This window comes from Anarrhichthys ocellatus, unplaced genomic scaffold (genome assembly GCF_004355925.1).
Source record: "Anarrhichthys ocellatus isolate YVR2014 unplaced genomic scaffold, GSC_Weel_1.0 scaffold18, whole genome shotgun sequence".
Taxonomy (NCBI): domain Eukaryota; kingdom Metazoa; phylum Chordata; class Actinopteri; order Perciformes; family Anarhichadidae; genus Anarrhichthys; species Anarrhichthys ocellatus.
This window is the reverse complement of record NW_022280048.1, coordinates 268,791-280,258: the sequence shown is the minus strand read 5'-3', so window position 1 is coordinate 280,258 and position 11,468 is coordinate 268,791. Positions and strand designations below refer to the sequence as shown.

The window sequence follows — 11,468 nt, the reverse complement described above, 5'->3', positions numbered from 1 at the left end:
CCCCCAAGGCGCAAATGCATTAACCCATTTCAATCAGTGGTAGGGAGATAGATGGTTAAATACGTTGCTGTAACCACTTTTAATTATAACAGCGCATGCAGCGCGGGAGACACAGTTTCAACCTCAGGGCCAGGACCGCAATTGAGCCGCTGTGGTCCCACTGGCGAGGAAAACAGAGGCGGCACAGGCTATTACATAATTAGTACAGGGGATGTAAATGATAGTGGTGGGGTATTCTAATGAGGCAGGGGGCAAAAGACACAGACAGTCTGATCAGGAGATAAAAGGAGGGGATAAACCGTGGCAAAAAGAGAGGTTTGGGTGGAGGAAGATGCCTTGAATCTTGACGCCTGCTCCACGAAGAAGATGAACATTTAGGATGGGTAGTGGGACGGAAAGAGGAGGGGGGATTACATACACTGCATCATTTAAGTAAAGCCTACTGCAGCTGATGTCATTTCCTAAGCACCATAATTGGTCATCAATGACTAGCTGCGAAGAATGGCTACATGAAAACACACACTTCCCCAGGGGAGATCTTGTCGCTTCAATGATCCATACCTTCATTGCTTGGACCGTACATCCCCCCCCCCCCCCCTCTCTCTCTCTCTCTCTCTCTCTCTCTCTCTCTCTCTCTCTCTCTCTCTCTCTCTCTGACTCCCTCTCCACACACACCTGCAAGCAGCTCCCATTGAGCGCCACGGCGTCGCATATTCCCCGCTCACCTACACACAGTCGCACCTCTGCTGCCGTGGCCCTCATGTGGCCCCTCCCTTACCGGACTGGACTGATAAATGGTTTAAATCTGTCACCAGGAGTTGCCGAGATAAATGCACCGGGAGCGTCGGAAAATCCCTGCCCATCCCTCCGCTGTTTTACCGATCTGCGCTCAAATCTATCAACAGCCATCATCCAGCGTTGATTCGATAGAGTAGATTACATTTAAATCGTGATTCATCTTTTTGTAAGAGGTGACTGGCAACAGCAGCAGCACGCAGCTCCGGTTGTTAGACCCAGACCCGTGGGCGGCTGGGTGGCGTCCGTCTGGGCGAGCTGATAGGACGAAGATTTGGCACTACCTACCAACTGCTTCATCCCAAATTCTCAAGATATGGCAATAAGAAGTGAGATGTAGAAAACTGATGGGAGTGGGTCTGGGCTTCAGCTAAAACGGACAAAATCTCCCAGCAGCACCACCATCATCCTCCTCCTCCTCCTCGTCTAACCAGTGGATGTTTGTTTTTGAATAACTATCTAAAAAGTGTGGAGCACATGAGACACTGGTGAGTCCCCGAGGCAGGTCCCACACACAGACTGAATGAGTCCATCTTTGGCTGTCGGACGGACTCCTCAAGAGCACAGGACGGATGCAAACAGACTAAACACATCTTTGAAATTCAAAACACCTTCAACATCTCCGCCGACGGTGTTCTAACCGAGCGGGGTGAACCTGACACCAGGGAACCAGTCGTTTCACAGGCAGGTAGGCTACACTCCGACGACTTATTAGTGTGCCACCTCTGGGTTGGTGCCTTAAAGGTGATCAAGTTGATTACCACGACCGGCCGCCCATGCGGCGGTTCCGCTGGCGGTCGCGGAGCCGCGCAGGCGACTGCACCTGTTGTATTCTGTGTAAATGTGCGGGGCGTGCTTGTGAGCGTGCGTGTGTAAATATACCTATATGTGTTGACAGCCTCGATGAGCTGTGCTGTTTTAATGGCTGACAACGTGATGGTGTCTGTGTATATTTGCATTCAGTATGCACTCGGCTATATTTCAACTGCTTCTAAAAATAAATCTCTTTCCAGCTGTTTCCGTGCGCCGCGCGCGTCAGTGCGCGCTGCGTGGGTTTGATCGGTGTGATGAGGTGATTATAGGTCCACCACACGCGTTATAAGTGTAATTACAGTATAATTGTCTCAGCACGCATATTGGCAGCTAACATATTGTTTGTGATGAACGGCGACTGGCTGCAGTCTAAACCCAGTTGTATTCATTCTAATTGCCAGATGCCCTAAAACTCCACAGCCATAATGCGCGATCGCCAAATCTGTCACCTGCCTCACATTCATCATCTGATGCCCTGGGGGACCCGCCTGTTGATGGGAACGGATGGAATGTGTTGTGTACGTTGTTCGAATACGTGTGTGGTATTGGGCAGTGTGGGTGCGAGCATTTTGGAGGGTCGCGCGCATGAGTGTTTTTTTAATATTTTCATTCTTAGACACCCCATTCTCGGTGCAATGAGGGCGACATGTAGCGCCGACTTTGAGCATCAGGCGGTGTGAATTCAGCTGCTCCCTCCGCTGCAGATGCGTGCAGTGTGGCAGCTCATGGGTGTCCAACTCTTTTCCCGTCGGTTAGGACTCTTTTAACATCCATCAAGCGTCGTTTCAGATCACCTGACGGAAGATCAAGGGCGCACACGTCCACATCTCCTCTGCCCGGCTGGTGGTCAAGCACCAGAGCTTTCCAATTGGCGCGGCAGCAGGTGGTGGGGTCAGATAGAGCGTGTTGGATGACCCAGGTTGACCTCCGGGAGAAACGGCTGTAGGCGACAAGATGGGCAACCCATCCAGCGCCTCTGTTGAGGAAATGTTTCTAGAGTACTGCCTTGACGGGTAAGAGAGAGACGGCAGTGATCACCGCTGTAGAGGCTGCCTGTCTTTGCCCAAGGTGACTCCAGGAGGACACTGAATGTGACATTGACAGGAGACAGAAAAGATAGCAAGTTATTTGCTTTACATTAATTGTTTTTATTATTGATTTAGCTGCAACTCTAATAAGAAGCCATTTCATTGTTACCTTTTGAGGTAACAGATGTCTGTCTGTGTAAAATGAGTCTGCTGTCCCTTTTTGTTTGGCTTTGTGGTCTATTTGACAAATCACAGAGTTGTAGTTTATACATTTATCCGGTGCTTTAATCAATGTGGTCTGTCATTATATTTAGCAGGCGGCAGGGGCCTTATCTCCCAAACTGGAGAAGACTAGGGAGCTAACTGACGTTTTAGTGGCTTGAAGTAAAAAGAGAACAATTTGTTGATTTATCTTGAAGTCCGTCTGGCCAGCCAACACATCCCACATCAGACAGTCCTTGGATGACGTTAAATCACACAGTTTTGCTTTGACGGTTAATCTGTGACTGCGACAGTAGTAACAACCTGTTTCCTTTCATCTGACGAATAAGGCTTGATTCTGTTAATACTGTTGTCTTGTCTGGGCTACCTGCCTGTGATGGCAGCGCTGTGCATGTGCTGTTGGGGAAAAACACCGTTGTGACCTCTCAGCTCTTTTCTGCTTTTCTGCTAATGCAATCCTCTCCATGGGGACAGAGGGAGGTGAGGAAAAAACATGATTCTCCTCTCTTCATATTCCCAGTTTTTTTGGCTCAATCTCAGTTGCTCCTTTTCCCTTCATCTCAGCCTCTCCCCTACAGTCTGCGCTTCAATTCGTTCTGATCCCCATGCAGACTTGAAACTCGACCCCCTGGGGTGCAGGTGACCCCACAGTTCAAACACTGTCAGCCAGCCCACTTTCATTTGCTTCTTTCATCCCCTTTGCACTCCCTCCTCCCTCTCTCTTTCTCACCTGTCTGTCTGTCTGTCTGTCTGCCTGCCACTCCTCTTCCTGCTCTCAGCCAGGCAATGAGGCTTATCAGATGGAGGTTTTGTGCTAAAGCTTGTCCTTGTCAGCTCTCATGCCTGTCTCTGTGACAACAGTCTGTGTTTTCACGTGTAGAAAAAAACTCTATCCAAAAATATATGGGAGAAAAATAAGGAGTGAGAGAAAGAGAGTTAGAAAAAAGAATCAGTGTGTGACTGAATACGATGTATGTGTCTGCGTCTCCGCTGTTTTTTCTTTTGCCATGAGTGAGTGGGTGTTTATATCAGTGGAACAATTGTGAGAGTATGGACTGATTGAATAATTGCTGGATTCTGTTTCATTTGAGGAGCTCAAGAATTTAGGGATTTCAGGCGGCTGTGGCTTTTTCAACAGCAATTAAATGTTAATTTTTCATTGTGACTCGTTTCTAATCTTGCGACTAATTCATTAATTTCCTTACATTTATCCTCTTTCAACTGCACCACAGATCACTGATACATATCGTACAAACGTCATACATCATAATATAAACCAATATAAACCAAGCAGTCTCTTCACACCACGGCCACCTAAAGGGGAGGAAATAACAATGGTACATCTCATATAGTTCGTACCCGACATCCACTTGGTGAACTTGTCTTACAGCCATGCTTGCACTAATGCATCCATAACAATTTAACATACATGTATCATTAATTTGTAATTTCTGCAGAAATACACTCAAAATAATTTGCCCATACATATACATTTACAATACACATGTATACATCTGCTGTATACATGCCAACACATTAACCAAAAGAGCAACATAAACATACCCCCGACATGTTTACTTTAGTATCTGCATCTGTACTGCCGGCCTTATCATTCACAGCTTAAAATAAACAACAACACATTATTGTCAAGGGAAATATGACCAATTTGTCTCTCGCTTAGTATTATTTGCAGCCATATTTCATATGAACCTGTTGCTTCCTGTCAAATGTTTCTGTCCATCACTTTAGAATGAACATGTGTGATTTCTTGTTGAGTCAACCTTTCTGTTGTGTCATGTGCGGTTGTTAGAAACAGAAGAAACAAGGCTCTTGTGTTTTTTCCGATTTGTGTTGCAAAACAAGCCGAGGAGAGGAGAGAGAGGAGAGGAGAGCGGAGAGGAGAGCAGAGGAGAGGAGAGCGGAGAGGAGAGGAGAGCAGAGAAGAGGAGAGGAGAGGAGAGCAGAGAAGAGGAGAGGAGAGGAGAGCAGAGAAGAGGAGAGGAGAGGAGAGCAGAGAAGAGAAGAGAAGAGGAGAGAAGAGAAGAGAAGAGAAGAGAAGAGGAGAGGAGAGGAGAGGAGAGCAGAGAAGAGGAGAGGAGAGCAGAGAAGAGAAGAGGAGAGGAGAGGAGAGGAGAGGAGAGCGGAGAGGAGAGGAGAGGAGAGCAGAGAAGAGAAGAGACGAGAAGAGGAGAGGAGAGGAGAGGAGAGGAGAGAAGAGAAGAGAAGAGAAGAGGAGAGGAGAGGAGAAGAGAGGAGAGGACCGTGTTTCCAGAGAGCGAGACAGTCCCACTTCTATCTCTATCTGTCCTGTCTGGCACTGACACACTCACAAAATGCTCTCGGGATCTCTATCTTGTCCTCCCTCTGTAACTTTCTTTCGATTGCTCACCACAACAGTTCAGCATGTACTATTGGCAGGAATAGGACATGAAGCATATCGCCAGTGTCAAATCTTACACAGGGAAAGCCCTCAGAGGGGCAACTGTCATGAATCAAAGCAGCGCTTCACTCTGATCATATGACGGCAGCGGTTGTGGCTGATTGATGCCCTGTCAAGCCCCGAGGTCTCTTGGTGAGGTGTTAGGTGTCAGTGTGGGGTTAAAGGAAACGTTAGGGAATAACAGGACTTTAGGACGTTTTGTGAACAAAGAACAAGCAAAACAAAGACAGCGAGAGAATGATTGCTATTCAGAGTTCCTGAATGTATTCTGATGGTATTTTATCAGAACAATGAACAACACTGGATTTTTTTTTTGTGAATCCATTGAATTATAATGTGATTACATAATTTGTCACTGTGATTCTGTTACGAGGAGACAGCGGTTTCTCCCAGGAATGAGAATTAGCAGAGTGGAAGGAACACTGTTCCTCACAGGAGATTGTGTTTCTAAAAAGGGCTCATGACTGTGCTGGTAGTCAGGTTTTGAATACACATGCACACACTGAGACTCAAATCCCTTTTACCTGTAGTTTTCTCGCTCACGCACACACACACACACACACACACACACACGCAGAGTTTATTTAGATTGTGTGTGTGTGTTTACTTTGCAGGGAGAAGATGCCATTCCACCATGTGCGGGCGGGCCTGCTCTATCCAGACAACTACCTGAGCAGCTCCCTGACGGAGGGCAGCGAAGCCTTCCAGCTCAACAGCATCTCCACAGAGGAGCTGGGAGGTGAGTGTGCTTACAGAGAGAGAGCGGGTGGGAGGTGGTGAGGCTGCCGAGGAGTGTGTGAGGTATACTAGCAATTAATGTTTCACTACTGGAACAATGCAGTTACAATGCCTCAATTCTCCATTTAGCCATTTTGTCAGAGCTTGACTGGATGCATTGGTTTCTAATTATGGTGCTTTTGAATGAAAATCAGACTCAGAATGACAGAAATAAGATATATATGACCATGCCTGAAGTGGTGTATTGATATTGTATTTTACATTCCATTTTTCAATCCATTTTGTGTGAAAATTGCATAGTGCTCAAAAAGATCTGTTTGGTAAATAGATTGTATGAAAATACAACTGCACTTTGGCCATTTGAGGTACAGCACAGCCATGTGTTTTGTCTGTAAACAACCAAAATCATAGGTGAAATCCCCAGTATTGAATGCAGCCTTACTCAAGTATGTTATTCTACAGTCAATACAATAGCCCTTAGGTTGGGTTCAATAAGTCCAAAGTTTATCAAAATGTCTCAATATGATTGCATCAAAAAGGAATCGTGTGTTTCTGAAACAACACCCTTCTGATTGAAGGAAAACTATGGTTTATTACAACATGGGTTCATTTTCGTAGGTCTGGACATTGATTGTATCAGCTATGATAACATTGTACTCCCCAAAGTAATTCCTGAGATCTTGAATGTGGCATCGAGGCTACAAGCATGATCGATACGACAACAGGCAAGTTGTAAACAAGGTTAGTCCAATTCATCATGAGGAGAAGACAAAGGCGGATAGTGAAATAACAACTCAAACTGTACAGACAGACTTCATCTTTGACCGACAGTACTTATAATAATAATAATAAAACAGAGTTCACAAAGTGCTTTGACAGTCAAAGCAGCAAAAACAAGGCAATACTTGGCGTAGTTGTGTGCACCACAGCCTATGCTGTGCACTCACAGTTCTCCTGTGCATTAGCATTCAATTATTAGCAGCATCATTACAGATGTACTCACTTTCAGTGTTACCTCCAAACATAGTGGTATCAAATCTGTGTTACCCAAGTAGTAACCAACTGCAGGTTTAGGCTGAATTCTGAAGCACACTGCATGTCATTACATTTAGGTCCTGATTATAGGCTATGACATAACCTCACATGTTCCATTTGCACAAAACAAAGACTTCTACACTGCAATGAGTGAATATGTTTCTTTCATGGGTTGCTTTGGAGGGAAATAAATAGCTAACCCTGACACTGAGCGCGGGCAAAGAGCATGAGTTTGTTTCTGACTGAGGCTGTTTGTTTGTGTTTATTGATGTGGCCTATTGTAGTTTCTCGAATGAGCTTTGGTATGAAGTACTTTGTTGCATAAATCTTTTAATCCAATGTCCCTTGTGCACAACTCGACTCAACCCAGTTCACTAAAACAGTTGCTTTGGTGTGCTGAAAGCAGAGCTGGTACAGTGACTGAAATGTCTCACCATCATCAGTTTGGTTTGTCAAGGGCAGCGAGAAGGTTAAGATAGTTTGGACCTGTGCAGAGCTATTAGGTAAATTAAATTTGGACTTTTAGACTCCAGACATCATGATGAGGCCTCCAGACATTATCTAAGCCCTGTCAACCACAGATCCAAAGCAACCAATTGGACTGTTTGATGTGGACAAAATATCCGTGGCGTTTGCTTCCAGCTTTTCAAAACTCCTAATCCCACTTCAGAGAGATGCTGGAGGTTCTTCTAGGATCGTCTGTTAGCGCAGATAGAAGGCTAGTTAATCACCCCTGTGTTGGATCGGCGCTATCCTTTTCTCTGGTTTTGAGGCGTTTCATCAATCACAGTGAGAAAATGTACAGTTCTGGGGGGTTGAATTCGTGATACACCGCCGCACACAGGCAGGTACAAACACACAAAGGTATTGCACAGTAATATGTCCACGACCAGCTCATTCGTACCTGATTGAAAATGTACTCTTCACTGTTCAGCTTCATATAAATACATCTCACTTTGTTTTGGGAGGCTGCACGCTCGCCCGCATTCCCAATCCCTGGCCTCTGATTCTCACTTTATAGAGGCAGTGGCTTGGCGCCCGAGTCTAGTTATCAGCCGTTGGGGATGTTTACAGGCTTATATGGGGGCTGCGACTGAACTTCGGCTCTCACGCAGCTGACAGAGTAAAGACAGCCATTGAAGGCAGATCTAAAACTAACTTATTACACAGAGGAAGGAAGGAGCGGCATGTCAGGACGAGAATATTATTGACACACGGCCTGAGGGAGACAAATTTGATATAAAATGCATTGTTTAAGTTAGGAATAAAGATTAGTCTTGGGAATATTCTGATTGAAATTCCTTCATGCGGCATGCTATTACTCTTCTCAGCTGTGTTTCTCTGCAATGATTTGCACAAATGGTGAATGCAAGCTGAAATGACAGCTTCTCCCGCCCCTGAAGTGTAGAGATCCACAGGAAAATGCTCGCCCGTGCAAAGATGCTGAATAAAGACTTGCAAAGTCTGTCCTGTCTCTGCTGTCTTTATAAAGTCGATAGATTTGACCACCTCCAGCCCAGCCCAAAGCTCCACCTCTGCTCAGAAAGTGCCAACTGATGGGCAGGTAATTAGCCAGAGATTGACCAGGGTATTTTCTAAGAAGGTCCTCAGAGGTTTGAGTAATTCTGCTGCACGAACAGATAGATGCCTCATGAGCTGTGTGTGTTTACTGACAATTTCAAGTTAGAAGGAAGCCTTTTATGTGGGTGGAGAGAATCGGAAATGCTCTTGGCAGTGCTGGTGGAGATTGTGCTCTGTCGAGGGATTGATACAGACCCCTCGGGGTTTGTAAAATACAATAAGTATATAAAGATATAAGAAAGATAAGGAAAGAGAGAGATAGAGGGGGGGGGGGGGCACTGCAGGGAGGGAGAGTGGGAGATCGCCATCACCTTGACTAGCCTGAGAGAAAGGATGCAGCACTTCCAGTTAATAAGCCTGTAATCAGCACTAGGGAAGCACATTTCAGCACCGTGTACAGACCTGCTAAAATCTGTTAATCACTCATTTCATTTACATCACCTGATGACTCACTGTTACGATGTGTAAGAATTTAAGCAATTACAACTTGTTAAGATCCAAAAAAAATCCTCAATCCTAAACAGCAAGTAAATCGGTCATTGAAACACATCAGCATTTTCTCCAGAGAGGAAAATAAATGATATGTCAGGCAGGCAGACTGACAGACAACACAGTGATATGTTGTTCGTTTGTCGTGCAGAGATCCGTGAGGCGTTTCGTGTTTTGGATCGTGATGGGAATGGTTTCATCTCCAAACAAGAGCTGGGCATGGCCATGCGCTCCCTGGGTTACATGCCCAGCGAAGTGGAGCTGGCCATCATCATGCAGAGACTGGACATGGATGGTGAGGCACTAAATAAGGACACACACACACGGGCGCATACACAGAGCACACAAACACACAGAGTGAACCTTTTCACAAAAGTCTGTTCAATATATACTGCATGTGTATAATGTTTGTTTTAGTTGCTGTGTCTATATTACAATATGATAAATACAAGTAAAAATATTTTCCTTCCATTGAAAGCAAGCCGTATGAATATTTGCTGTGTTGAATTTTAATGTGCTGTAAAATGATCATTGTTAAAAGATGCCAAAAACACACAAGTTAATGCCTCTACTAATTGCTTGAGGCAAAATTAGATATTCTGTGTTACTGTCATATTCAAAATGTCCCGGCAAAACAGTTTCTAAACTGCCTTAATAGCAGCAGGTGGACAATTGTCAAAAAAAAATCCCCCTGGAGACAATAAAGAGATAACCTGTCTGCTGCTGCTCCTTAAACTCCAGCTGCTTGTAAATCCACAGAGGATTGCAATTACACCAAAGTAGTCCCCGAATCACAAACAAGCTAGACAATCTTTCATCTGGTTCATATTTGCCTGCTCTTGATTCACAGCTTGCGGTAAATATCAAAGGTCAAAGCTAAAAGCTTTTTGCTTTTGCCTCCATGAGTCTGACCATCTGAAAGCAGCGCTGCCATTTGTTCTGAGAGGAGACAGATTATCTCTTTTAAAATCCTCTACCTCTGACTTCTATCATCTCCATGACGGCACTAACAAAGCACTGAAAACAGTCGCAGCGCAATTAGTTCAAGAATGTCAATTATTATCAGGTCATAGACAACCTGCACAGTCCTTCAGATGATTAATTTTACGTCATTAAATCCCTGCTTCTGAAATCTTAATCCACTGATCTCTTGCATTATATTCTTAACCCTCCCTAAGGTTTAAGGCAAAGTAGTCTTAAAACACAAGATTATATTATGCTAATTTAAAGCCGCATTTTTTTAGAAACTGCAGTCAGGTTTCAGAACAGAGAACTGATGCTGTTTGTAATAATAATAATATTGTATTACAAGGTAACGCTTCATTTTACAGGTCTGCAATTTCCTCATTTGTTGATCATTTACAAGACATTTCCTACAAAGAACTGTGTAACTTGGCACTAATTGTGGGGAAAAAAATGAATTTCCTGGAAAGAACAACTAAAATTAAACATCACCTAAATATTATGGAAAACTTAATTCTCCTTACATGTTGAATTGCATGCTTGCCTGTGGTTAGTACCTAGGTTAGTACAGCAGTTAATTATAATTGATTAGAAGTGTACTGATTGAATATTGTCTCTATTTCCCCTGTAATTAGCACCAAATTACATGGTTCATTCAAGAGAAGTTCTTGGAAATTATTCAGAAATTACAGACCCATAAAATAAAGTGTTATCTAACTTCCAATACTAGCACAGCAGCACTGAGACTTGTACAGACTGCATGTAATGCTTCTGATAAGCTACTTATTGCCAACAATAAATAGAGCATCAGATAACTGTAAAAGGGTGGTAACATCAATTTCGGCGATACATAGTATAAGTTGTTTATGCAGTAACTCTGTTGTGTCTGTTCACTGAGTATTAATTCCACGGGACGCTGGCTGTTGATTGTTATCTCAAACAACGTGCAGCAGTAGAATACTAAATGCCAACAATGCCAATGCCAAGTTGTGTCCTTTGAATTTAAAATTGCAAAATGTCACTTCAACACAAAATTAATCTATAAACGCTGTCTACAATCGCTCGCATGCAAACACAGACAGGCACGACTTTGCATAGGTGCACACACCTTATTTGAAAGGTGAATTAGTGCTGATGATGCATGGGTGTTTGTCATGGATGAGGGAACTTCATCTGTTGATCTATCTCAGGGTGGCTTTTCTTTGTTTCTGCAAGCGAATAAACTTCAGCATGAAATGCATTATTTAGCTCTTTTCTGCCAGCATTCCTGTCTGTGTTTCTGATTTTCTACTGTCCCGGTATGTCTTTCTGCCTGTCTCTGTGTGTGTGTGTGTGTGTGTGTGTGTGTGTGTGTGTGTGTGTGT

The 11,468-nt window shown here is 44.1% G+C and overlaps 1 protein-coding gene across 2 annotated transcripts in view; it reads left to right on the top strand.

Annotated features, from left to right (window-relative positions):
- Window positions 1–669: 669 nt before the first annotated feature.
- The window catches only part of caln2 (calneuron 2), a 25,130-nt gene continuing 14,331 nt past the window's right edge, over window positions 670–11,468 (top strand). Inside the window, exons 1-3 of one of the 2 annotated variants that reach the window (XM_031857215.1) lie at window positions 670–1,483; window positions 5,913–6,037; window positions 9,293–9,436. In XM_031857215.1, the coding sequence (XP_031713075.1) occupies window positions 5,920–6,037; window positions 9,293–9,436 (262 nt within the window). In that variant the 5' untranslated portion in view covers window positions 670–1,483; window positions 5,913–5,919. Of the gene's footprint in view, window positions 1,484–2,349; window positions 2,622–5,912; window positions 6,038–9,292; window positions 9,437–11,468 lie in introns of those variants that run through there. The other variant, XM_031857214.1, reaches the window with a different exon arrangement.